The 24,005-nt window shown below is 69.5% G+C and overlaps 2 protein-coding genes and 1 long non-coding RNA gene across 6 annotated transcripts; 2 read left to right on the top strand and 1 right to left on the bottom strand.

Moving 5' to 3' along the window:
* Positions 1–274: 274 nt before the first annotated feature.
* Positions 275–4,823, bottom strand: AOC1 (amine oxidase copper containing 1). Of its 2 annotated transcripts, XM_064445244.1 has the most exons (5): positions 4,727–4,822; positions 2,113–3,681; positions 1,566–1,854; positions 826–958; positions 275–688 (listed from the first exon to the last, which is right to left on the bottom strand). In XM_064445244.1, exons 2-5 carry the CDS (start codon positions 3,668–3,670, stop codon positions 410–412), a joined length of 2,259 nt encoding a protein of 752 aa, XP_064301314.1. In that variant the 5' UTR covers positions 3,671–3,681; positions 4,727–4,822; the 3' UTR covers positions 275–409. The 2 variants fall into 2 exon arrangements, with proteins under 2 accessions (XP_064301314.1, XP_064301316.1); XM_064445246.1 differs by lacking the exons at positions 275–688; positions 826–958 and adding an exon at positions 975–1,423 and having other exon boundaries at positions 1,531–1,854; positions 4,727–4,823.
* A 3,548-nt stretch (positions 4,824–8,371) lies between these two features.
* LOC135312177 (uncharacterized) lies at positions 8,372–14,359 on the top strand. Its single transcript, XR_010371834.1, has 3 exons — positions 8,372–8,975; positions 12,186–12,279; positions 12,922–14,359. It is a non-coding gene; the product is annotated as an uncharacterized LOC135312177 (long non-coding RNA).
* Positions 14,360–17,662: 3,303 nt separating this feature from the next.
* LOC135312168 (gastrula zinc finger protein XlCGF52.1-like) lies at positions 17,663–22,064 on the top strand. Of its 3 annotated transcripts, none has more exons than XM_064445271.1 (4): positions 17,663–17,752; positions 18,329–18,455; positions 18,866–18,955; positions 19,279–22,064. In XM_064445271.1, exons 1-4 carry the CDS (start codon positions 17,744–17,746, stop codon positions 20,301–20,303), a joined length of 1,251 nt encoding a protein of 416 aa, XP_064301341.1. In that variant the 5' UTR covers positions 17,663–17,743; the 3' UTR covers positions 20,304–22,064. The 3 variants fall into 3 exon arrangements, with proteins under 3 accessions (XP_064301341.1, XP_064301342.1, XP_064301343.1); XM_064445273.1 differs by lacking the exon at positions 17,663–17,752 and adding an exon at positions 18,613–18,664 and having other exon boundaries at positions 18,371–18,455; XM_064445272.1 differs by lacking the exon at positions 18,866–18,955.
* The last annotated feature ends 1,941 nt before the right edge of the window (positions 22,065–24,005 follow it).

The raw sequence follows: 24,005 nt of genomic DNA, 5'->3' as shown, positions 1-24,005 counted from the left end.
TGTGTGCGGCCTGTGCTGCGGGACGGGGCCGCGGCAGAGCCGTGCCGCCGCGGCTCCCGGGACGGCGCCACGGGGAGGGGGGCACCGCCGGCACCCATCCCACGTGCGCTGTGGCCCCAGGGGGTGAAAAGGCCAGGGGAAGGGGTGGGGGGTGGGGGGGGCAAAGCAACCTCGAACGGTGGCATAATTCAGTAGCGTAACAGCCGCTCGGCGGCTCCGGTGCCTGCGGCGGTGCCGGGGCTGCCGCACGGCCCAGGCAGAGACGGGGCCGGAGGAGGTGGCATCGCCTTTACTGAGCCCGGGACGCGGTACGGCGCGGCGTGGCGTGGCCCACGCCTCGGCGTCCCCCGCGGCCGCCCCGGTCCTGCGCGGCACAGGGTGCCGGGGCCGCCGGCAGCCCCGGGGCGGGTCACTCGGGCCGGTAGGTGCCGTTGTAGGTGAAGGGCTCCGGGGCGACGCAGGGGCCGGGGCTGGCGGGCGTCCAGCGCTGGATCTCCAGCTGGGAGAAGGTGGGGGGGTCCAGCGGCCGGACGATGACGGCGCTGCGCGAGGCCACCGAGGGGTCTTCGTCGAAGAAGTTGAAGGGGCGCAGGAAGAACCCGACGGCGTTGCCGGGGGTGGCCGTGTTGGGGACGTCCTCGGCGTGCGGGACATGCAGGAAGCCGACGGTCACCCAGGCCACCAGGTCCTGCGCGGAGGGAACGGCGGCCGTTGGCGTGGGGCGGCAGACCCCCCTCCCCGAGCACCGGCGCGTCCCGCTGGCCCCCCGGCCGCGGTGCCCAGACCCCTGCCCAGCTCCGTCCCCGCCGCCCCGGGGGTTGTCACCTGGTCCTCGATGGTCTCGTTGTTGCGGATGAAGCTCTCGAAGTTGACGGCGGGCTCCCAGGGGTCGTTCTGGGTGTAGATGCTGCTGCTGCTGGGCTCGTTCTCGTGGTGCCGCGTCACGGCCAGGTGATACCTGCGAGGGACGGGGGCAGGATCAGGCCCGCCGTGGGAGCAGGGAGCCGACAGACCCACATGCGTGGGTGCAGCGGAGTGGGGGGGGCCCGTCTCCCACCCACACCTGGGCTCCCCCAGCCGTGCCACCACCTGCCCAGCCTCGCGGACGGGACACTGGGGTGGCGGGAGCCGAGGGGTCCCGGAGGGCTCCCCAACTCCGGGGAGGGGGATTGGTGCAGCAGCCCACACCGGTGAGGCCACCAGCCGCATGTCTGCAGTGCCAGGCCAGGGGGGCCGGGGTCCCCCCTCAGCCAGGGGGCTCACAGCTGAGACCCCAGCACCCCTTGGGCGGGTGCCACGGCAGGAATGGTGTGTGTGTGTGGGGTCCCTCCGGGGGTCACCCGGCAGCCAGGGATGACAGCAGCCGTGACCGTGACCCTGCCGAGGGGCTGCTGGGGTGGGGACAGGGAGCCGAGGGCACGAGGTGCCGCCAGGGGAAGGTCCCGGTGCCGTGACCACGGTGGCTGGGTGACTCTCGGCACACCGACAGCGGGGGCCGGCCGTGCCGGAGCCCACCGGGGCCGGAAGGAGCCGCGTCCCCGTGCCGCGGGGACCCCTCGCCCCACCTGCCCCAGGAGATGCCCTTCTCCTCCTGCCAGCCGCGCGGCAGCACCCGCCCGGCGTGGGAGCTGTGCTGGATGCGGTAGCTGCGCGGGTGGCCCCAGCGGTTGCGCCGGTGCGGGTTGTAGAAGAGCAGGTAGCGGGGCAGCGCCTTGCCGAAGGGGAGGGCGGCCTGGCGCTCGCTGCGGCGGGGCTGCCGGTGCAGCCACGGCTGCACCACGCGCGCGCCCGGGCTCCAGGGGTTGGAGATGTTCTCGAAGCGCACGTCCATCGTCTCGAAGCTGTTGCCGGTGCCTGCAAGCGGAGAGAGGCCGTGAGCGGCGGCGGGGCACGGGGCAGACGGCGGCCCCTCGCCCGGGCCACGGCGCTGGGACCCCACAGAGGTGCCACCCCGGGCAGGGGGGTCATCTTCAGAGGGTCTGGGCGATGCTCCCCCGGGGATGAGCCCCCCCACCCCCGCGCGGGGTCCAGTCCCACCTCCCCACGCCCTCCCCGGAGCCGGGGGTCCGGCCGAGGGAGCAGGGGAGCCCCCAGGGTGGCGGGGGGCTGCACCTGCGATGTCCAGGTCCACCTTGTAGTGCACCAGGTGGGTGTGGAGGTTGCCCAGGAGGTGGCTGTGGACGCGGCTGCCGTAGCGCCGGCCCTGCGGCGTGTAGAAGGTGGCGTGGATGAAGCCGGTGGCGTGGACCTTGGCCTCCATCACGCCGTTGGGGTAGAAGAGGAAGTCCCAGATGTAGTCGTAGTTGTAGACGGTGGAGGTGGTGCGCAGGACCAGCGCCTGCCCCTCCAGGCCGGCGTAGAAGTGGAACCCCCCCTGGAAGTCGCTGTCGAAGTGGCGGCGCAGCGGGACGCCGGTGGGCAGCTCGAAGACGCAGACGGCGCTGGCGAAGCGCGCCGGCCCGTCGGTGTCGTAGAGGTGGTGGGCGTCCAGGTAGGTGGCCGCCTCGGGGCAGTCGATGCCGCGGGCCAGCTCGTAGGTGACGGAGCCCATGCCCCAGCCGGCGTCCATGTACTTGGTCTGCATGGCGGCCGGCGTGTGGCCCCCGTAGAAGGCGATGGCCTCCTGCACGCTCACCTCGTAGGCCAGGCGCTCCCCGTTGAAGCGCAGGTCGAAGAGCTGGAGGCCGGCGGAGGAGCGCAGGCGGAAGGCCAGGCTCCAGCCCCCGTACTCCAGCTGGTTGCCCCGCAGCCGGTACCGCCGGCCCTGGGGCTCGCACACCTTGGCCCCGTGCACCTCGGTGGGGGTGCCGGTGGCGAAGCGCCCGCGGGGCTCGTAGCTGGAGAAGAGCTGCCGGAACGGGGGCTCGGCCAGGCGGGCCACCGCCAGCGTCCCCTGCTCGTATCGCTCGGCCAGCTCCTGCGGGCTGGAGAAGTACTGCCCGTTGTACCAGAGCCGCTGCACCGCCCAGCGCCGCGGGTCGGGGTCCCGGTGGTCCACCAGCACCTCCAGCCCCACCGGGTGCAGGAAGAAGCCCTCCACGAAGCGCTGCAGCACCAGCCAGCTGCGGCGCTCGCCGGGCGCCAGCCCCCGCGGCGCGATGTCCGAGAAGGTCAGGCAGTGCCGGGAGCAGTTGCGGTGGTAGCCGAAGCCGGTGGCGTCGCGCAGCAGCCGGTGGAGCGGCTCCATCGCCTCGGCCAGAGCGCGGTGCAGCAGCTCGTACTCCAGCTGGGTCATGGGCCGGGCGGCGAAGGGGACGGTGCGGCCCCCCTTGAAGTGCAGCGGCCGGTAGAAGCTGGGCTGGGGCAGGGGCCCCACGGCGAATTCGGTGACGTTGGGCTCCGCCTGCCCCCCGAAGAAGACGACGGCCCGAGCCTGGCGCTGGGGCCGGGGGCCGCCCTGGTCCAGGTAGCGCAGGGCCAGCCGCTTCTTGGGGGGCAGCAGCTCCACCAGGAAGAGGCTGTTCTTGGCCAGGGGCTCCCCACGGCTCGGGGACAGCCCCAGCTCCGGGCGGCTCATCAGGAAGGTCCGCACGGCACGCAGCTCCGCCGGAGACAGGTCGGCGAAGATGGAGGCCTTGTCCGGAGGCGGCACGGTGGGGCTGGGGCTGGGGTCGGTGCCGGCCACGACGCCCAGCACGGCCAGCGCCCAGGCGAGCCGGAGCAGCCACATCCTTGGGGGACCTGGGGGCAGAGGGAGCGGTGGGCCACGGGGCCGTGTCCCTGCCGGCAGCCGGCCGCGACCGACGCCATCGCCGGGAGTGACCGACGCCGTTCCCCGGCACGGTGAATCGCCGATCCCCCGCTCTCCGCAGCAGCCTGCGGTGCAGACCTGGCGCTCACCCCACCGGCAGCGCCGGCATCCTGCCAAAACGTGGCACGAGCACCGCGGGATGACAACGGCACGTGCGAGCGGCTGCTGCTGCAAAGGTCGCCCCGTCCTGCCACGCAATGCTGCGCTGGCAAAGCAGGCTGCGCGCCGTGCCGTGCCGTGCCGTGCCGGCTCTCCCACCCTCGGGGGGCACAAACCCCGCTGGGTGCTAAGCACCAGCCTGGGAGGGAGCCATCGGGGTGCTGGGGGTCCAGCTGCCGGCACGGTCCCCCCAGTTGAGGGGTCACCACCACCAGCCCGAGCCCCAGCAGTTGTGCTGGATCCCAGCCCAGTGGGGGCCTGGTGGGGGTCTGGCCAGCCCCGCAGCGGCAGCTAGGGCAGGCTGTGGGGTGCTAGAGGTGACGGGCACACAGCGGCACCCCGGAATGGCCAACACCCACCATGGGGGCTGCGCAGCCCCCTGGACCCAGCCCCGCCGTTGGCTCGTGCCACCCAAAGCAGCAGCTTCAGCCCCGGGGGAGGCTTGCTGGGGGGCCGGGGGGCTTTTGGGGTGTGGAGGGGGCCTGGGCTGTGCGGGGACATCCACTGCACTCCCCTCCGGCAGACAGGATGGGGGCACAACCAAAACCCCGAGGGTGGGGTCCTGCTAATGGGGTGCTCCCCGCTGAGCCTGGCCGGCAGCCCCAGACCCCCCGGCGTGACGCTGGGGCTGCTGTGGCCCCCCACAGCACCCACACGATTCCGCTGCCGGGCAGGGTGCGAGGGGGGCTCTGCACCCCCCCAGGGCGGCCGCCGCACCCCGGCCTGGAGCTGAGCGCCCCACTGGCGCAGCCCCCCCTTGTAGGCAGCTGCTGCCGGCCCTCAGCGCCCCCACCCCACCCCCGGACCCCCACTCACCCGCCCACGCTCCGGATCCTGCCTGCGCGGCGGCTGCCCGCTTTCTGCCCCAGCCCCGCCGCCCCGGGGGCGCTGACCCCCCCCGCCCCCCCCGGGCCGGGGGCCAGCCCCTGCCCGAGCCCGCCCGGGGTCAAGGCTGCTGCCGGGGGGGCCAGGCCCCCCCCCGGCACGGGTTTCCCACGCCCCCCCCCCCCGCCCGACACGCCTACGCGGGGGGGGGGGGCGGGACCCCCTCGCACCCTCGGGCCGGGCAGCGGGTGGGCGCGCAGCCCACGCACCGTGAGCGCACCCCGCGGGTGGGCGCCGCGGGGGCGCACCCCGCGGACCCCTCCCCGCTCCCGCTGGGGAGGGGGTGAGGCTGGGGGGCGGGGGGTGCCGCCGCGCTCCGCCTCCCACCCGCGCGTGGGGGGGTACGGCCGGCCCCCCGCCGGTTAATGAGCACCCGGCGGCCACGCAGGGCCCGGCCCCGCGGCCGCCCGGTCGTTCCCCCCCCCGCCGCCCCCCACCCCCGGGGGCTCCCCTCTTTATGGCCTCGCTGCGATCAAACTCCATGGACGAGGCGAGAGGAAACCGCCGGGACAAACCCACGCGAGCCCACGGACACGCCCCCGCGCCCCCCCCGGCCCCAAAAAGCTTAGAAGCCCCCGATGTCCGTGAACCCCCTCCCCCGCGGTGCCTCCCCTCCATGGATCATCGTGTCCCTGTCCCGCGTGGGGAGGGGGTCAGGCGGTCCTCCCCGCCCCGCGCCCTGCGGAGCCCCCAGCCCGAGCGGCCGGAGGGGGGGCTGGGGGCTGCTGAGTGGGGGAGGAGGAGGAGGAGGTGGAGGTGAGGGGAAGGAGAAGGAGGAAGGAGGGGAGGAAGAAGAGGAAGACGAGAAGGAGGAAGAGGAGGGGTAGGTGGGAGGAAGGAGGGGAAGGGGAAGGAGGAGGAAGAGGAGGAAGGGGGGGAGGAGGGCGAGGAGGAGGAGGAGGGGGAGGAAGGGCGGCCGGGCCCCCCCGCGCACCCTGCCCCGGCGGAGGCAGCGCTCGGCCCAGGTTAATGATTGCCGGGGTCAGGCAGGTCCCGCCCCCCGGGCCGAGCCCCCCACGGCGCTGCCGCCCCCCGGCGCTGCCCGCTCGGTGCCGCCTCCCCCCCCGGGAGGTGACCCCCACCCCGGCAGGGCACCCCGCGGCTCCCCGGCCCCCCTGAGGGGAGGGGCGGGGGGCTCTGGGGGAGGGTCCCTGCGGAGGGAGGTGTCTGCTGGGGGGCTGGAGGAGCTGCGGGCAGCCCCCGGTGGGAGCAGCCCAGGGCAGAGGCGGAGGGGCCGGGGGGGGCCGCTGGGACCCCCAGGGGGGCTTGGAGCTCGCCCAGCTCCGGCCGGGGTCGCGCCGATGCCAGGGGGCAGCGGGTGCGCGGGCAGGGGGTGATGCCAATGCAGCAACCCCCGCCCGGCCCTGGGGACAAGGGGTGCAGCAGGGGGGTCCGTCTTGCCCCACTGTGGGGGGCCCCGACCTGCCCCCGCCTTCCCCCAGAGACCCGGGAGGGAAGCAAGAAACTGTGGGGAAAAGGGGAAAATTGGCCCTGGGGGTCAGCCGGCCAGATCCCCGCAACCCCCTGCCCCGCAGGAGACACCCTGAGCCCGCGTCCATCCCGCTTCCGCTCGGGGAGCACCGCGGGGACCCCGTGGGTGCCGTCGCCCCGCCGGAGTGCCGCTGGATGGACAGACGGACAGGCCGGAGCCGAGGCAGCGAGCGCGCGCCGGCGTGGGGGGGGTGCGGGACCGAACCCCGCGGCGCGGCGGGGAGGAGGGGGATGCTCGGTGCAGGGCAGCCGCGCCTCGGGGGGCGACAGGCTCGGCGGCGCTGGCGGCGGCGTGGCCGCCTGTTGGTACAGCCGCGTGTCGGTACAGCCGCGTGTCGGTACAGCCGCGTGTCAGCATGGCCGTGTGTTGGCACAGTCGTGTGTCAGTACAGCCACATGTCACTACAGCCGTGTGTCGCTACAGCTGCATGTTGGCATGGCCATGTGTTGGTACAGCCGCACGTCGGTACAGCCGCGTGTCGACACAGCCGCATGCTAGGCCCTGCCGTTGGATGCGAGGAGGGGTCTGGGGGATCAGCCCACCCGAGGGGCGCCAAGGGCAGCAGCCCCCCACAGGGGACACAACCCTGGGGTCACCGCGGCCACCACGGAGCAGTGCCCGCAGGGGCAGCTGGGGTCACCCCAGGGGTGACGGACCCCCGGCGCTGGGCAGGGATGTGTCCCAGCACCCCCGGGGTCCCTCCCGTGGGGCTGCCCCCCCTGCCCCGGGGGGTGGCCGGGGGCCCGAGGGGGCTCCCCAAGGCCTGGGAAGGGGGGCACAGCCCCACGGTAACGCCTCTGCCTGTCCCCCACTACACCCCATCCCCATGGCAACCCCTCTGCTGCCCCCCCACCCTGTTCCCATAGCAACCCCTCTGCTTGTCCCCCCCACCGAGTCCCCATGGCAACCCCTCTGCCTGCCCCCCTACACCCCGTTCCCATGGCAACGCGTCCCCTGCCCCGCCAGTACTCACAGCTACGGCCTGTCCCCATGGCAACGTGTCCCTGACACCCCCCCGTCTCCATGGCAACCCCTCTCCTCCCCCCGCACTGTTCCCATGGCAACTCCTCCCTCAGTCCCGCCCTCCTGCGGCCCCGCCCCTTCGCCCCCGTCACCATAGCAACCCCGGGGGTGGGCGGGGCGCTCTGGGGCGCGCGCATGCGCGGGCGGCCCGGCAGGGTCGCGAGGCCGGCGCTCCGTGGTGGGCTAGAGCGGCTGCTGTCGCTGTGGCAACGCGGCCTAGCCGGGAGGACCGACCTGCGGCGCCGGGCCCTGCCTCACTCCCGGGCCCGGCCGCCCCTCGCCCCTCTCGGGGCCTTGTGGGGGTTTGGGGCTGCCTCAGGAGAACGTCGTGCAATTCCAGCGAGGCTTGTGGGTTTGGGGGAGTGAGAGCTCTTCAATGGCCCGAGCCCCAGAATCACAGAATCATTGAGGTTGGAAAAGACCTCAAGGATCATCAGGTCCAACCCCAACCCAACACCCCCAGGCCTCGTAAACATGGCCCCAGGTGCCACGTCTGCACGGTGTTTGAACCCCCCCCAGGGACGGTGACTCCCCCACCTCCCTGGGCAGCCTGTGCCAACCCCTGACCCCTCTGGCAGGGAAGGCATTTCCCTCACACCCAACCTAAACCTCCCCTGACGCAGCCTGAGGCCGTTCCCTCTCGTCCTGTCCCTGGTGCCTTGGGAGCAGAGACCAGCCCCCCCCTCACTCCAGCCCCTCTCAGGCAGCTGCAGAGAGCGAGAAGGGCTCCCCTCAGCCCCCCCTTCTCCAGGCTAAACCCCCCCAGCCCCCTCAGCCACCCCCCAGCACACTTGTGCTCCAGACCCTGCCCCAGCCCCGCTGCCCTTCTCTGGACACGCTCCAGCCCCTCAAGGCCCTTGTACTGAGAAGACACAAGGGGCGGTGGCGGGCGGGCCGGCGCCATCGCGGGTGGCACAGAGGGCACAAGGACCTTGTAGAAGCAGAACAGTTTGACCAGGCACGGATGCGGAGCGGCGGGCTGACTCAGCAAGTATGTAACGCTTCCCAGTGGGAGTCTGAAGTGCATCTTGGCACCAACAGAAACTCTCCCTAAACCCACTTGGCTATTAAAAACACCGCATTTGCAACTTTGTCGGTTGAACCGAGCCAAAGCTGTGGTTGCAGGGCACGCCAGCAGCTTTCCACGGTCGGAGGTGCAGAGGTAGCAATCCCTCGTGCGACCCTGCTGCGCTCCCGGAGCGCGGGAGCATTTACCATTGCAGCTCCTGCAGAGCCGTCCGCACCAGCCGCCGCGTTACAAACTTGCCCTCGCTGAGGATTTGGGAAACTGTTCTAGTTTTAAAAGAAAAATTCCTCTGTTCCTATAAAAGGAAACCACATGAGCGCGGCTGGAATTGAAGGAGCCTTTGAAACAAAACCTCTGAGCGGGAGTTTGTCACGTAGCGGATTGACAGCCGCCTGCAGAGAGCGGCGCGGGTGATAAATGGCCGTGGGAGAGCGGAGGCCGGCGCTTCCTCTGGCTCTGAAGAGTGACAAAAAGGGGCCGCAAGCAGGGCAGAGCTCGTGGCGTTGGCGGACCTGCTTCCGCCGAAGGAGAGGCGAGAGGAAAGCGAGTGCCGAGGAAATGGCCAGGGAAGCTGGATAAACCCGATAGCTCGGTGGAGCTGCTCGCGCCTGCGGAGGCTGCAGTCTGCTCGGCGGGGGGTGCCTAGTCCTGCTGCTTTTATACTGCTTTGTCCGGGAACGGGCGGGGGGGTTGCGTAGAGCAGCAAATCCTGTTTTACAGCGCAGCAGGTTAACTGCTCAGAGCCTCTGCACACAGACAGTCAGAGCCGACTCGTGATGGGGTAGTCTGTGTCTTCAGTGTCTCCTGGGTCAGCGGTGAGGGGTAGGAAGAGTATCTGGAGTTCCCCTGTCGTGCTCCTGCACCATCCCTCAGAAGGGCGGGTGTAGCGGGCCCAGGTGTCCTGTCCAGGCGCGTCCCAGAACGCTTGCCCACAGGAGCTTTTCTGTGCCCTGTTCTGGCATGTCCCACTGGGGAAAGAATGAGAGAATTTGGCGTTGTTGGATGTATTATTTCCGTTAGCAAAGAGCACGGCGATGCCATTATCGCGGCAGCGAGGGAGAACGAGGCAAATGTCTCTCGTGTTTTTAAGGTGCTGATCTCCAAAGCTCCTGTTCATAGGGGATGTGTGGGCTGGTGGTGGCAAGAATTGGAGAGATCCTTGCCGTGCTGGGAGCCTGAGGCAGAGCCAGCCCTTGGGATAACCCGGTTATCTCGAGGAAGCGGCAGCAGTTCTGCAGCCTCTGAAAGGCCACTGCTTTTAAAGGAGGAGGCTGGAGGTACCGAAATGCTCTGCAGAAGCAGCTGCTCGTGCTGTTGCTGGACACATCTCTGGTTTTCTGTAAGGTGAGACTTACAGACACTCGCTTCTGCGTCGTTACTAGCCTGCAGTGAGGTTCTCGCCTCCGAACTCGTCGCTCTTTTGACCCCGAGTCTTGAAGTTGGATGTTGCTTGCTTCAGCTGGTGGCCCCCATTCCTGGGCTGGAGAGGCAGCGACCAGGCAGGCGATCTTCCTCTGCCCTCTCCGACCACCTGCGACTTAGCAGAGCTCCTTCACCTTCTGATGACTGCTTCCCCGAAGCTGAAGCCTCCCAGCCTGCTGTTCCCTGGCTGTTCCAGCCAGTCCCTTTCGGGAGAAGGGTCCCAGGAGCGCCTGCCCTGCTGAAGGACTGGGGGAGCACGGAGCGGAATGGTGGTGCAGGGACGCTCTCTCTCGTTCTCCTCTGCCTCGGGTGACTCCTGACGTCTGCCCTAGTTTTTGACCTCATCTTTTATCCCCTTGCCCTGTCTCCTGGGCATGCCCTGGCTGCCGCTCGCCGACTGGGATGGGGCAGGGAGCAGTCGTACGTTTCCTCTGGGTTTTGCCAGCTGATTTAAGCGTGGCCATCGTGCACAAGGGCTCTGACAACGTGATAAACCAGAGAAGAAACGTGCTGCGTGGCTTCCCGCGAACACAAGTGCCACCCTATTCCCTTGTGGGAGATCTCCCCATGGAGAAAGCGCTCGTGGATGTCTCTGGAGACGGGCTGCGTGTCAGCCAGCTGCCCCCGGGGCCTCCCGCCGGTGAGCCAGAGCGGCTGCCATCGGCTGGTGAGCGTCACGCCGGCCGGCAGCGTGCCAGTCCCATCCCCACCGCCACCTCCCAGAGCAGAGGGGGTTTATCACACGTGGCATTTCAAAATAAACCTCTGCCAGACTTCTGTGGCCTTGGGCCACCGTCCTGCGCCCCTTCACTATCGCAGCACAGGCTGCTGTCGGAGCGGGCTGGAGGGGAAGAACGTGTTTGGAAGGTTTTAGTTACAAAGGGGCCGGGCTGCGGTGCGACTTGTGAAAAGCAAACACAAGGACTGGACGTGTCTGGGAAGTTTCAAACATGTTTCTACAACTCTGCTGTGCTTCTTGTGAGACCTCTCGCTGTTGTGTTTCTTATCGGAAGGCCTGTTTCTTGTTTATGAGAAAAGGTTTGCCATCACCCCCCTCCAAAAGTAAAGCAGCCTCCTGGAAACCTCGTACCCACCAAGCAACAGAAGTGGGGTTACTTGTCCTGTCTCACCGAACGCCTCTCCTTCCTAAACCATCCCTTTATACTAATCCTCTTTAGACCCGCGTGGCTGCACTTCGCTCCCGCTCGGCATGAAACGGGGTTGATCTTCCTCTGCCCTCCCCACCTTCCTGTGTACATCAGGTACTTTGAAAGCACGGAGGCGTGAGGCTGAGCTTTCCCGTCTCCTTCAATGCCGTCCTTTGGAGGCGATCCCTCTGCTCACGCTGCAGCGCGGTTCTGCGGTTCTCAGCTCTCCCCCTTCGGAGGAGGGTTTGAATTGCTCCAGCTGGTGCCTTCACACCAGACGCAGGTTTTTTCCGCCTGTTCCATAACCGCAGTCAAAAACCTTGTAATCAAAAGAATAACAAAACACACAATGGCCCCGTAAACTCCCTTGTCTCTTCCGCCAGCTGTTTCTTTCTTTTGAGAGAAAAATCTTCCATTACTCAGGCCTTTTATGAGTTTATGCTTCTTTTTGGGGCCCAGATTCAGCGTTTCACCAAAGGGACGTTTCCTTTTAAGGCAGAGAGGGCTGCTTTGGGAAGGGCAGCTACTAAATCACCCGCGCTGAGCAGCACCCTCGCTGCTGGAGAAAATGGGATAAGCAGTTTTAAAAGCCCAACTGTCCTCGCCCCACAAGTGCAGCGTTTCCCTTCAGCTCCTCTGTTTTGCAGCACAGACCATCGGATAACCCCTGGGCATGGATGCTGCTGAACCTGCCCCTTCCCTGCCCCCTCTTTGGACACGAAAAGGACCTGCAGAGCCTCCTGGTTGCACCTCTGGCTTCTGGGGAGACGCTGCGTGCTGCAGGCTGCCTCCGGCCTGCCACGCTCCCCGTCTGCAGCTTCCCCGGGGTGTCTCCACCTCGGTCCCATACACCGGGTTCGTGCCGCATGGGCCGTGCCGGTGAAGCCCGGCGGTGTGGGAGCTTGCCCCAGGCTGTCACGGTTTGGTCCTTTGTCAGCAGCAGAGCCCTTGGTGTCATCCGTGATAACGCTTTATCGATGGAGCGCGGCTGGTTCTCTGGGAGAGCAGAAGGGCCTCTGCACCTCCCAGGGGACGCTGCCCGGCACCGCGGCTCGCAGGGGCTGCCCACGCGCGGTCCTCAGCTTCCACAGAGCCTTCCCTCAGCGTTAGCCACGCTCTTTCGGTAACGTCACGCTTACAGCTGGGGAAACCCCATCGCGATTTTGAGAGGGAAATTCTTTGTATGCGCATGAGATGGACACTGAACCTTAATAACCCTAAGCAAGTCTGTCTGTGTCACCAAGGGGTTGTGTCACCGTGTCTCCTGTGTCTTTTTAGGGTCTCTGAGCATGACTGAAGACTCAAGAGCTGCTTCTTTCCAGCCACCCAGGTGTGGGGTTATTTTTTACCTCCGGACCCTGCAGCCTCCCGGGTGAGCCCTCCTTCTTCTGTGCAGGCCCTTCCGTCTGGCACGGCGCCCTTGCGACATCAGCGTCCTTCTGTCCTTGCCCGATGTGTGGGGGTCTCGCCAGTGACGTGTCCTCTGCCAGCCTGGCGGGGGCTCGCGGCTCTGCCTCGCGGCGAGCCCGGCGGCATCTCCAGCGCGCTCCCGAGCGGGAGGAGGTGGCACGGCCGCGCGAGCGCGGGGCCGACGCGCTGCGGCGTCCCTCCACGATGCGCCCTGTATTCCCTTATTGGTATTCGCGTAATGAAATCTCGTCACCTGGGGAAAGCTGATCACACAACGGTTAACGGGGATCTCGCCGGCGTGGGAGGCGGGGAAGAGGGATCTTTGGCCAAACATACCTGACAAAGAGTTCTGAAACGACAGAGTGATTTTTCATTCAATTGATCTATTTTTGTTGCTGGTTGTGGCGCTGTCCTCTTTTTCTTCTCTGGTGCCCCGTGGCGGGGGGGTTGGACTGGATGATCTTTAAGGTCCCTTCCAACCCAAACCATTTGAGGATTCTATTATTAACCCTGGCGAGGCCAAAATAATACAAATGGGGAGCGATTTCTCATGGAAAATTTTTGAGTGATCATTAAGGCTTTTGGGTTTTTTCCCCCCCCACAGATCAGGACACTCCTGCACCGGTGGGCGCCGTTCCCGGGATGAGACGTGTTCTACAAACAGCGTCGGTGCTTCCAGGCTCCCTGGTGCCTCGCCGGGGGAGATGTGGGGTCCGCGAGGGCCCCGAGGATGCCGGCCAGCGCACACACACGAGGGTCCTGCACTACAGAGGCTCTGTGCATCGTCCGCTGTCCCGAAGTACACACGAGCATCTCCTTTCCGAGGCAGGCCCCGCTGCTGCCACCCCGGTCCGTCCTGCGCGGGACGCGAGCCCGCCGCGGCGTCCGGCAGAGCAGAGCAGCTCCAGCTCCTCCCCGGGCTCGGCAGCCCCACTGCCCCGTCCCACCGACCTCCCGGAGACGGGTCTCTGCTCCTGGCCGGCGCCGCTGCGGGCACCAGCCTGGTGACGGTCTGGTGTTAGAAAATCGGAGGAAGTGTCCTTTCCAGACCTCCACCCTGTCACCTGGACGAGCCGGCGGGTCCTCCCACGTGACAAACGCCCTGCAAATGGCCGTCCGGAGACCTGGCTCCACGCGTGCCACGTCCGGCCTCTCCTTCTTCAGCGCTTGGTTCACAGTGAAGCGATCGCCACAAATTTTAGCGCTAAGACAGCGTCGAGGCAGAAATCTGTGTCCTTAAGGGTATTGAGGATGATGGATGCTCTTCAGTGTCCCAAACTCTCCCGGCCCTCCCAGCTCTGGTCTCATTCCAGAAATATAATTGGGAAAATGTCTCCCAGCCTCAGGTGTTCATTCTGAAAGGCGAACAAAGAAGAAAGTGAGTTTTGGGCTTTTCATGATTTTTTATTTTTTGAGTCACGAAGCACAAAGGAGCGTTAGTATCCGAGTGAGCCCCGTCCTCTGCGGCCCCTCCGCCCGTGACCGGCTCCCGGCCCGGTTACCAGCACCCAAACCACGTGAACGCCCGGCACGTTGCGGGACGGCGGCGCAACTAGGGCATCCCAAAAAAAGCCACCTCGGGCCACGGCACGCGTCGCGCCCGGAGGTGGCGCGAGGGGAAGCGCCTGTACTAACCGGCGTCCATCACCAGCGGCCCCCTCCCACGGCGCTGGCCTGGAAACCCTCCTGCCGCGCCCCTGCGGCGCTGAGCACCCGCTTCCCCTGAGCCGACTGCCCCAGTTCCTCCCGCAGCTTTCTCGCCCTGCCTAACAGCTCTGGAGCAGGGGGTCACGAGCAGATGGGGAGACATGAGGCTGCCTGCAAAACCGAGGGGGGTTTGCTCCTTCCCGATGACATCATGCAAGTGTGAAGGATTGCAATATGTCTCTCTGTGCTCAGCGCGATCCTTCTGGCTGCTGGGTCTTCAATTCCTCGTGCCCCGAGTGAGCTGAAGCAGCCTGGCCTGCGCACTAGAAACCGAGAGAAACAGAAAAAGTCCTGAAACCGAGAGAAACGAAAGTCCCAGCGCACGCCTTCGGGGCGCCCGGGTGCGGGTGAGCACGGGTGCTGCCGGGTCTCCAGGCTGTGGCATGTCCGTCAGCCCTCGGGAAGCTCCCGTCCCCCTGGAGCGGGGCAGCTGGTGGGCGGTGTATGGGCTGCGGACCCCCGGGAGGAGGGGAGCCGGGGTAGTTCGGCATGTGGCGGTGTGACATGCCGCCATCCCACGCACGCACGGCTGTTCAACCGGCGCCCTGCCTATCAATGGGGACTCCGGACCCCCGTGGGGCCGTGCTGGTGATGGTGGGGTGTCTCCGGTTGTCTCAGAGTATCTTCGCCGGGTGTCTCCGGAAGGGGCTGCCTGTCTGCCGAGTCTCTCTAAGCACCCATCTGTGGGTGAGGAGGTTTCGGGGGGTGCACCCGTCCCTGCTCCACCTGGTGCTGCCCACCCAGTGCCCTCCCCCAGCTCCCGGTGGGACCACCACACTCTGCGGGGCCGTGTCCCTGGGGTCCCGTCATCCAGTGCCGGCTTCTGTTTGCGGTGGGCTCGGCCCCCCCATCCTCAGGAGATGTTCCTCTGCTCCAGGAGCGCAGGCCCCGCGCCTGTCTGTCCGTCCGTGCCATGGTCCGTGTGTCCAGCCCTCCCATGCTTCTCTGCTGATCCTGGGGTCCCAGGCACCGTGGGGTGGGGGTCCTCACCCCTCCCAGGTCTAGTGGGGGGCAGATTCTGCAGCAACCCCAATGGGTGCTGGGTGCTCTGGGCTGTGTGAGCATAGAGATCCCCGGCGCTGCCGTCACCCCCGGGACCCTGGCATCCCGACACCTGCTCAGCACCGGCACAGCCTGCGTGCCGGCTGCCGATGTACGGCCGTGCCAGGAGTGCACTGCGGCGGGGTCCCTCCAGGACACCCCTCGCCACGGGGCTGTGAGAAGGGACCGGGCCTGCAGCTGCACCAGAGGGTCCTGAGGGGAGCGGTGAGACACGGCCCCCCACCCCGGCCCTGTATCGCGGCTGCAGCCAGCGTGTGCCGCAGAGCAGCTGGGCGGCACCGGCGCTTCCGTGGGGACTTGGCACCCAACGCCCACGCATGCCTCTGGACACCCAGGGGCTGGGGCCTTCGCTTCCCTTGGGGGCCCGGCCTGGCTTGCAAGGCCCAGGGCGTGCTAGGAGACGCCCCTCCGGGTCAGCTGGGTGCAGGGGGCAGCTGTGGGGGGAGCCATGGATGCCAATTCCCTCCCAGCACACACCGGTGGGCGCCCATTCCCTCCCGGCACGCACCGGTGGGTGCCTGTTCCCGGCGCGGACCCTGGCGCAGGTCCAGCGGTGTGGCTGGGCAGGGTTTCCCGCAGGGCGCTGGAGCGGGGTCCGTCCCCGGGGCAGACGCCCGCGCCGAGGGGACAGAGGAGCAGAGGCCAAGCCTTGCTGTGCCCGGAGCAGTTCTGACCCGCGTTTCCCCCAGTCTGGGCTGTGCGTCCCCAGAGCCTGGCACATGAAGTCTCCCCCTGGCTCCTCCCCAGCCCAGGACTGATGGCGAAGCGCCCACGAGGCCGGAGCCCGGCCTGACACCCGTGGCACGGGACCCTGCGGGACCCCCCATGGTTCGGTGCATGGGGGCTGGGGACCCCATGGGGGAAGGAGGCGAGGCTTCGGCTGCAGAGCAGCCTCGAGGGCCCCAGCACCACAGCACAGTGGCCGTGGCACGCTGGGAGCGATGGCAGAACCCCCAGCCATGGGGACCTGCTGCAGCCCAGCACCCGCAGGCAGCCCCCCCCTTCTCATGGGGGACACCCCCGCCTGCACCCAGCGCACGCTGACCTCCCATCCACGCCCACACGCCTGGGGAGGCCCCAAAAAATGTTGGTGAGAGTGTTGTGCAGGGCGAGAGAGGACGGCCAGTCCCGGCAGAGCGGTGTCCGGGGTCAGAGACCCCTGCCCGAGCCGTGGCACGGGGGTTCCGGCTGGGGAGCCCCAGGCCCAGTCGGTCCCCCCAGCCCCCCTGGCAGTCAGGAGCTGCTGCCCACCTGGGGACCGGCTCCCCGCTCCTCCTGGGGCCGGGCGCTGATGCTCCCAAAAACAGGGCTGATGCTCCCCAGGATTCCCAGTGCCTGGATGCTCCCCCCGTCACTGGGGGCCCAGGGCTGTCCGTGACCACGGCTGATGCTCCCCATAGCCAGGGCTCCCAGTGCCCAGTGCCCACTGCTCCCGGTGCCCAGGGGTCCCCATAGCTGGGGCCGGTGGTCCCAGTGCCCACTGCTCCCGGTGCCCAGGGGTCCCCATAGCTGGGGCCGGTGGTCCCAGTGCCCACTGCTCCCGGTGCCTGGGGCTCCCCATAGCTGGGGCCGGTGGTCCCAGTGCCCACTGCTCCCGGTGCCTGGGGCTCCCCATAGCTGGGGCCGGTGGTCCCAGTGCCCACTGCTCCCGGTGCCTGGGGCTCCCCATAGCTGGGGCCGGTGGTCCCAGTGCCCAATGCTCCCGGTGCCTGGGGCTCCCCATAGCTGGGGCCGGTGGTCCCAGTGCCCAATGCTCCCGGTGCCTGGGGCTCCCCATAGCTGGGGCCGGTGGTCCCAGTGCCCACTGCTCCCGGTGCCTGGGGCTCCCCATAGCTGGGGCCGGTGGTCCCAGTGCCCACTGCTCCCGGTGCCTGGGGCTCCCCATAGCTGGGGCCGGTGGTCCCAGTGCCCACTGCTCCCGGTGCCTGGGGCTCCCCATAGCTGGGGCCGGTGGTCCCAGTGCCCACTGCTCCCGGTGCCCAGGGGTCCCCATAGCTGGGGCCGGTGGTCCCAGTGCCCAATGCTCCCGGTGCCTGGGGCTCCCCATAGCTGGGGCCGGTGGTCCCAGTGCCCACTGCTCCCGGTGCCTGGGGCTCCCCATAGCTGGGGCCGGTGGTCCCAGTGCCCACTGCTCCCGGTGCCCAGGGGTCCCCATAGCTGGGGCCGGTGGTCCCAGTGCCCAATGCTCCCGGTGCCTGGGGCTCCCCATAGCTGGGGCCGGTGGTCCCAGTGCCCACTGCTCCCGGTGCCTGGGGCTCCCCATAGCTGGGGCCGGTGGTCCCAGTGCCCACTGCTCCCGGTGCCCAGGGGTCCCCATAGCTGGGGCCGGTGGTCCCAGTGCCCACTGCTCCCGGTGCCTGGGGCTCCCCATAGCTGGGGCCAGTGTTTCCAGTTCCTGGTGCTCCTGGTGTTCCCAGCGCCCAGGGCTCCTGGGGTCCAGGCTCCCGGTGCCCAGTGCTTCCAGCGCCCAGGGCTCTCCATGACCGGGGCTGCTGGTGCTCCCGGTGCCCCCCGTGCCCGGCGCCCCCCCGCAGCCGGTGCCGCCGCTCCGGGCCCGCCCCCGCCGTCCCCTTCCGGGCCCGCCCCGGCCGAGGCTCCGCCGGCGCCATCGCGCTCCGCGCCGGGCCCTTCCCTGGGCGCCGCGGGCCCGGGCAGCGATGCGGCCGGTGAGGGCGGCGGGACCCGGGGCCCCGGGACCCCCAAGCGGGGCGGGGGCGGGGGTGGGGGGGGGCCGCTTCCCGCTCCGCGCTTCCAGCTTTCCCGCAATCGGCGGCAGCTCTGGCGCAGCCCCCCCCGCTCCTCGGCTCCGTGGCCCGCCCGTGGCTCGTCCCCCGTGTGCGGGTCGGGGCGGGGGGGGCGGGAGGGGTGCGGGAACCCCAGGTAGCCGCCACCCCCCCCCGCCCATCCCCGTCCCTCCGGTGCGCGGGGCCTCGGCGGGGGAGGGGGCGCCGCCCCCGGTCCCGGGGGTGCTGAGCGGGGTGGCCGGGCGGGGGCTGGATGCGCCCCCGCCCTCCGGCCGTGCTCGGCGTGGGGGGGGCCCAGCGTGGGCATCGCCCCTCGGCGGGGTCCCGGGTGGGCAGCACTCCCCCGCCGGCCGTCCCCACGGACGGGGGCGTTTTGGGCGGCGCGGCCCCCACCAGCGCCGCGTACCCCGCGGGGGAAGGTGGGTGACGGTGGCCGCAGCCCCCCGCCCCATCACCCCCACGTCCCCTCAGCCCCCGCCGCGGTGTTCTGGTTTCCAGGGCGCGGTGACCTTCGAGGACGTGGCCGTCTACTTCTCCCCCGAGGAGTGGGTCGAGCTGGCGGCGTGGCAGCGGGAGCTCTACCAGGAGGTGATGATGGACAACCACGACCTGGTCGCCAGCCTGGGTAAGGACGCGGCCCCGGGGAGCCCGGGCACGGAGCTGGTGGCGCTGCTGGACCGGGAGCTCGTCCGGAGGCTCAGCCGGGGGGTGTAGAGGCTCAGCCGGGGGGTCCGCAGCCCCAGCCCCTCCGGCAGAGCCCGACCCGCCATCTCTCCACGCAGAGCGGGGCTGCAGCGCGTCCGTCTGTGGTGTGTGAGGAATAACGAGCTCCAGGTACCCCGGTTCGCTGCTCCCCATCCCGGCGCGCCCCGGTTTGCTGCTGCCACTGGGCTTGGAGCCGGCGGCTCCCAAAGGCCCCGGCCACCCCGTGGCCCCGCCGCCCCTGCATCCCCCGGGCACGTGCCCACGGCCCCCAGTGATGGTGACGCCCCTCGGGCAGCTCTGGCGATGCTGAGGTTTCTCTCCCCTGCGCAGGCCACGAGTCCAGACCCATCCACAAAATGGAGCGTGGGGGGTCCCGCAGCAGCAGGGGGGACGGTGGAGCTCCTGACGCCTCTGGCCCCTGTGAGTGACAGCGGGGACACCCCGCCTGGCCGGGGAATTGGTGCCGGTTTAGTAAGTTAGCGACACAGGGCCAAGCACGGCACGAGGCGGCCGGCCCCAGCCAGGCCCCCGCCCCAGGCGGGGTCCGGTCTGACATCCTCGCTGGGTGGGTTTGGGTGTCCCCCCTCAGCCCCCTGGGCCTGGTTGTCCTATGGGCGCTGTGGGGGCGAGGGGAGGCTGCGGTGGGCGACGGGCCGGTGCCGCGGGGGCCGTCATGGGTCCGTGGTGGCGGTGCCCTGCACCGGGACACCCCCCCGCCGTGACCTTGCTCCCGTTCCCAACAGCTGCCTGGGGCGGGACGGCCGCCGAGGACCTGCCTGAGGATGACAACCAGCGGCGCTGGGTCCCGCGCGCGCCGGCGGCCGAGGAGTCGGGGTACACCACGCTCCTTTCCGGCTGGTGCAACGCGGAGCCGGGGCTCTGCGCCGGGGACGCCCCCCGGGAGCTGCCGGGGTGGGAGCAGGGGGAGCAGCCGCTGGAGACGCCCGTGGCGGGGGCCAGGGGGCTGCTCATCTGCAGCACCTGGGGGCAGAGCCTCAAGGACAAGGCCGAGCTGAGCGCGCACCAGGGCGAGCACCCGTGCCCGGCGCCCTCCTACCAGTGCGGCGCCTGCGGCAAGGCTTTCCGCGACCGCCGCAACCTCCTGACGCACAAGAAGCACCGGGGCCGGCACCGGCACGCCTGCACGGAGTGCAGCAGGACCTTCTGCTTGAAAGGGGACCTGCTGCGGCACCGGGCGAGCCACGGCGGCGAGCGCAGCTACGCCTGCCCGCTCTGCGGGGACAGCTTCCGCCACAAGCGCGACCTGCAGGCGCACCGCCAGGAGCACGCCAGCGACGCGCGCCGCAAGTGCCCCAAGTGCGAGAAGCGCTTCGAGGACGAGGCCGGCCTGAGCCGGCACCGGGCGTCGCATTGCGAGGAGCGACCCTTCCTCTGCCAGCGCTGCAACCGCAGCTTCAGCTGGAAGGAGAGCCTGATCATCCACCAGCGCAGCCACGCGCAGGAGCGCTCCCACAAGTGCCCCGACTGCGGCCGCGGCTTCAGCCGCAGCGGGAACCTGCTGGTGCACCAGCGCGTGCACACGGGCGAGCGGCCCTTCACCTGCCCCCAGTGCGACAAGGCCTTCTGCAACAAGGCCAACCTCATCACGCACAAGAAGCTCCACCGGCGCTACAGGACCTTCGCCTGCTCCCAGTGCCGCCTGGGCTTCAGCTCCAACAGCAAGCTGCTGCGGCACCTGCAGGCGCACGGGCAGGGGGACAGGGGGACCCTCGGGGACGGGGACAACCCGGCTGCCTGCCAGCAGTAGTTGCGGCTGCTCTCCAGCGTGGGAGGGGGCTTAGCACCGTGCGGAAGGGCCCCGAGGGCGGCAGCGGGGCAGGAGGGGACTCGTCCTGCCCGCCCCGGGACGTGACTTGGCTGGCGCCGCTGCTTGCTCCCCGGGGCTTGGCCCGGTGCACCACCAGGACCTGTGAGCCCTGCGCTCTGCACCCCTTTGGACCCCCAAAAATCCTTCTTGGACACTTCTCCATTTTCCCTGCACACCTTGAACTATCGCGCCGGGGCACTTCCCAATTCTCCCAGTCCCACCAGCACCCTGCCCCTGCGTGGGCCGCGTCTCCTTGTCTGTATTAAGGCCAGAAGGGAGCGATGCGAGCGGGCTCCGGGCGCCGTGGGAGGCAGCCCAAGGGGCAGAGCCTCTCCCCACTCCCCAGCTCGTGGCCCTCAGAGGGGTGCTGGGGGGTGAACAGCACCTGGGACCCCCGCCCCGCCCAACCCCCATGAGTGTAGTGGGTGCTGCAGGGCACAGGCTGCGTGAAGCTGGGGCGGGGGTCCCTTCCCCCAGCTCACCCAACGCTGGCTCTGCACTGGTGGGACCATGGCCGGGGCCGCAGGATGCCTGGGGTGCCTGGAGCTGGGGGGGTGCAGATCTGGAGCGTGAGACCTGAGCGCGTCCCCCACCCCACAGGGTCCCCCGTGCCCGTGGGCTCTGCCTGGGGCCACCCATCCCTCCCTGCATCTCGGAGGGATGCGGCAACTTGTGCGAGGTGCCCGTGGGGGCGCGTCTGTCCAAGTATGGGTGTCCCCGGCCGTGCCATGGCTGCTGCTCCCTTGCCAGGGCAAAAGGTGCCGGTGCCGCGCAAGCTGGCGCTTTCCACGCAGGATTTTCCCCTCGGGGGCGGTGCTGCCGCTGCCCGGCCCCTCTGGGCTCGTGCGCCTGTGTGCTCCTGTCCCGGCGCTTGCTGGCAGGAGCTGGGACACCGGGTGCTTTGTGCGGCTTGGCTGCGGTGTCCCATGGTGGGGTTGCGATGCGGTGCCCACCCGTTAGTGCCGGGGCTGGGTGGGCACTGGGAGGGCGGCCGAGTGCTGGCGCGGGGAGCGCTGCCAGCCCCGGGACACCAGAGTCCTGACGAGGTCGGGTGTAACGTGCTGGGCCAAGCGGGGCGTTATTCCCTCCCGGTGATGGTGCGTCGGTGCCCGCTTACACTGGGGGACGCTGCTGACCCCCGGCCGTGGCTGGTGACACCCCACCGAGGCCACCGGAGAGGCGCGGTGGGGAGCTGAAGGCAGGCTGGCGCCCCGCTGGTGCTGGAGGGCGCCGCGGCCAGCACCGCCGGCGTGACAGCAGCCGGCTGCACCCTCCGCAACATCTGGAGCCAAAGGGCGAGCGCATCTGCACGGAGCAGCCCTGGGGCGGCTCGTGCAGCCGCTTTGGCCAGCGGAGACGCGGCAGCGTGCGCCCGCGGCCTGGCCGCCTCGCCGGCACGAAGGGCTGAGCCGTCCCGGCGCCCGACCGTCCCCGCGCCGCTTCGCCGGGGCTCGCCGCGTTCTTCTGAACCGCTTGGTACGTTGGCTTGGAATGGGGGGCAGTGCCCGGAGCGGGGCCCGCTCCCCCCGGTCTCCGGGAGCGCGGCCGCCCCGTTCGGCTGGTGGCCGGCGGTTTCTCCCTCGAGCGCCCCGCGGCGCCGGTTCCCCTGGGCCCGGGTGGGCGTCGGGGTCTGCCGGCGCGTTCTGTCGCGGGGCGCGGTGTCGGTGCTCCCTCGTGGTTCAATAAATGCCTTTTGCAGAAGCGCGGCTGGTGGTTTGGGGGGCGGTTGCGAGTGGCGCGACCGTGGTTGGGGCGCGAGGGGAGCCGGGGAGGGCGGGCGGGGGGCTCCTGCGGATGGGGACTGAGGTACGGCAGCTCCCGGGCCGGGGGTGCTGCAGCGGCGGGTGCAGGGGAGGGGAGGTTTGCTCTCCTCCTCCTCCTCCTCCGGTGCAGGACTGGCTGCTCAGCCCAGCCGTACCCCATCCTTGCCCAGGGAGCCCCGAATGCGGCTGTTCCCGAGGGCCAGGTGGACTCGGTGCGGTTGGAATATGTGGTTGGTGTAGGTCCCTTCCAGCTGAGATGCCTTGTCTTGTTTCTTCTTTCTCTTCTCTTTCTCTTCTCTTCCTCTCCTCTTCCTCCCCTCCTCCCCTCCTTCCCTTCCTTCCCTTCCTTTTCCTTCTTTCCTTAATTTTCCTTTCGCTTTTTGTTTTGTTTCTTCTCCTTTCTTCTCTTTTTGTTTCGTTTCCTTTCTTCTCGTGCCGTTTCCTTTCTGTAGGCAGGCCCCAGCTGGGGGCGGCCGGGTCGAGCCGGCCTGGCAGGGGCTTCAGCGCACTTCTGCACCGAACCAACACCGGCCGGGGGGGCTGTGCCGGGGGCGTCCGTCCCGCCCGGGCCTCGCGCGCCGGCGCGGAGCCTCCCGCCAGCCGTGGCGTGGGACAGCATGCCGTGTCGTGTGGCTCCTGCCCCCCGGCGAGGCTCACCACGGCCTGCGGTGCACGCGGCTGCTGGCCCCGGCACGGCCCCAAGCACGCTTCCCAGGGATGCTTTTGGGGCTGGGGTCCGGTGCCTGCTGCGTCCCTGCACCCGCGGCAGAGCGCGGGAAGCCGGAAAGGTCCCGACCACCGCCGGCACCGCAGTGAACCCCTTCTCAGCCAGAACCAGCACAGCCCCCCATGCTGGGGTTCTGTGGGGAGGCTGGGCTGCGAGCCGGGGAGCCGGGCCCTGGGACGGCGGCGTGCCGGGGCTGCCCTGGGCGGCAGTCGTGGTGCGGCGCGGTGGCGTGTGGCAGCGTGGAGCTGGATGTAAATGCCCGGAGCTCGTGGGGGGCGAAGGCCCCGCCACGTTTGGCATCGCAGCGTCGACAGGACGGACGGCCCCTGCCGCGGCCCCTGCTGCTCCCGCTCCGGCCTCGGCAGGGGCGACGGCCGTTCCCCCCGCAATCCCTGCCCGGACCCCCGGCTGCTCCGGCGGCCGCCCCAGCCCCAGCCAGGCCGAGGGGTGCAGGGGGTGGTGGGACAAAGGGGTGTGGGGTGTCAGACACGGCCGCTCTGGGCGGCTCCTGAGCCCCATCCTGTGCTCCCCCACAGCCCCCCACCCTCAGCCCCCAGCCCCTGCCCCGGCTGGGGGGTGACAGGCAGGGCACGTCCCCCTCGTCCCATCGCACCGCAGGTCTCTCCCTCGGCCCTCGCCAGCCCCCAGACCCAGCACCCCAGCCCCCCACGCCCTGTGCCTGACAGTGAGCAGCACTGCTTCCCCACCAGCCAGCCCTGCTGACCCCAGCCCCTCCACCACACCCATGTCCCTGTGTCCCCTTGTCCCATGTCCCTTTGTCCCCACATCCCCTCATCCCCCTGTCCTCCGATCCCCATGTCCCCTTGTCCCCAACCCCCGCTCCCCCTGTCCCCCCCCATCGCCCTCCTCGGGGGGTGAGGGGGGAACCTTTGGCTGGGCTGTGCCCCGGTGCGTGCCCTGCCCCGGGGCTCCAGAGGGGGGTCCCGGCGGGTCCGCGGGTCCCGGGGGTTTGGGGGGGTCCTGGCGGGTCCGGGGGGTCCCGGTAGTTCGGGGGGGTCCCGGGGGCTCCCGGCGGCTCCGGAGGGTCGGATGGATGCCGGGGGCGGGGGATTCGGGAGGGTCCCGGCAGGTCCTGGCGGGTCCGGGGGACTCCCGGCGGGTCGGGGGGCTGCCCGGGGTGGGGGGTCGGGG

The sequence above is a fragment of the Phalacrocorax carbo genome, chromosome 2, assembly GCF_963921805.1.
Source record: "Phalacrocorax carbo chromosome 2, bPhaCar2.1, whole genome shotgun sequence".
In the NCBI taxonomy this organism is placed as follows: domain Eukaryota; kingdom Metazoa; phylum Chordata; class Aves; order Suliformes; family Phalacrocoracidae; genus Phalacrocorax; species Phalacrocorax carbo.
This window is presented reverse-complemented; position numbering and strand designations above follow the sequence as displayed.

What these genes read in the sequence shown, in the direction of transcription:
- AOC1 (XM_064445244.1), bottom strand. Translation starts at nt 3,670, where the DNA reads ATGTGGCTGCTCCGGCTCGCCTGGGCGCTGGCCGTGCTGGGCGTCGTG. An exon ending in GGTGGACCTGGACATCGCAG is followed by an intron (nt 1,855 to 2,112) that starts GTGCAGCCCCCC and finishes CTCCGCTTGCAG; the next exon opens with GCACCGGCAACAGCTTCGAG. An exon ending in ACGAGACCATCGAGGACCAG is followed by an intron (nt 689 to 825) that starts GTGACAACCCCC and finishes CCCTCCGCGCAG; the next exon opens with GACCTGGTGGCCTGGGTGAC.
- LOC135312168 (XM_064445271.1), top strand. An exon ending in CGACCTGGTCGCCAGCCTGG is followed by an intron (nt 18,456 to 18,865) that starts GTAAGGACGCGG and finishes TCCCCTGCGCAG; the next exon opens with GCCACGAGTCCAGACCCATC. An exon ending in TCCTGACGCCTCTGGCCCCT is followed by an intron (nt 18,956 to 19,278) that starts GTGAGTGACAGC and finishes CGTTCCCAACAG; the next exon opens with CTGCCTGGGGCGGGACGGCC.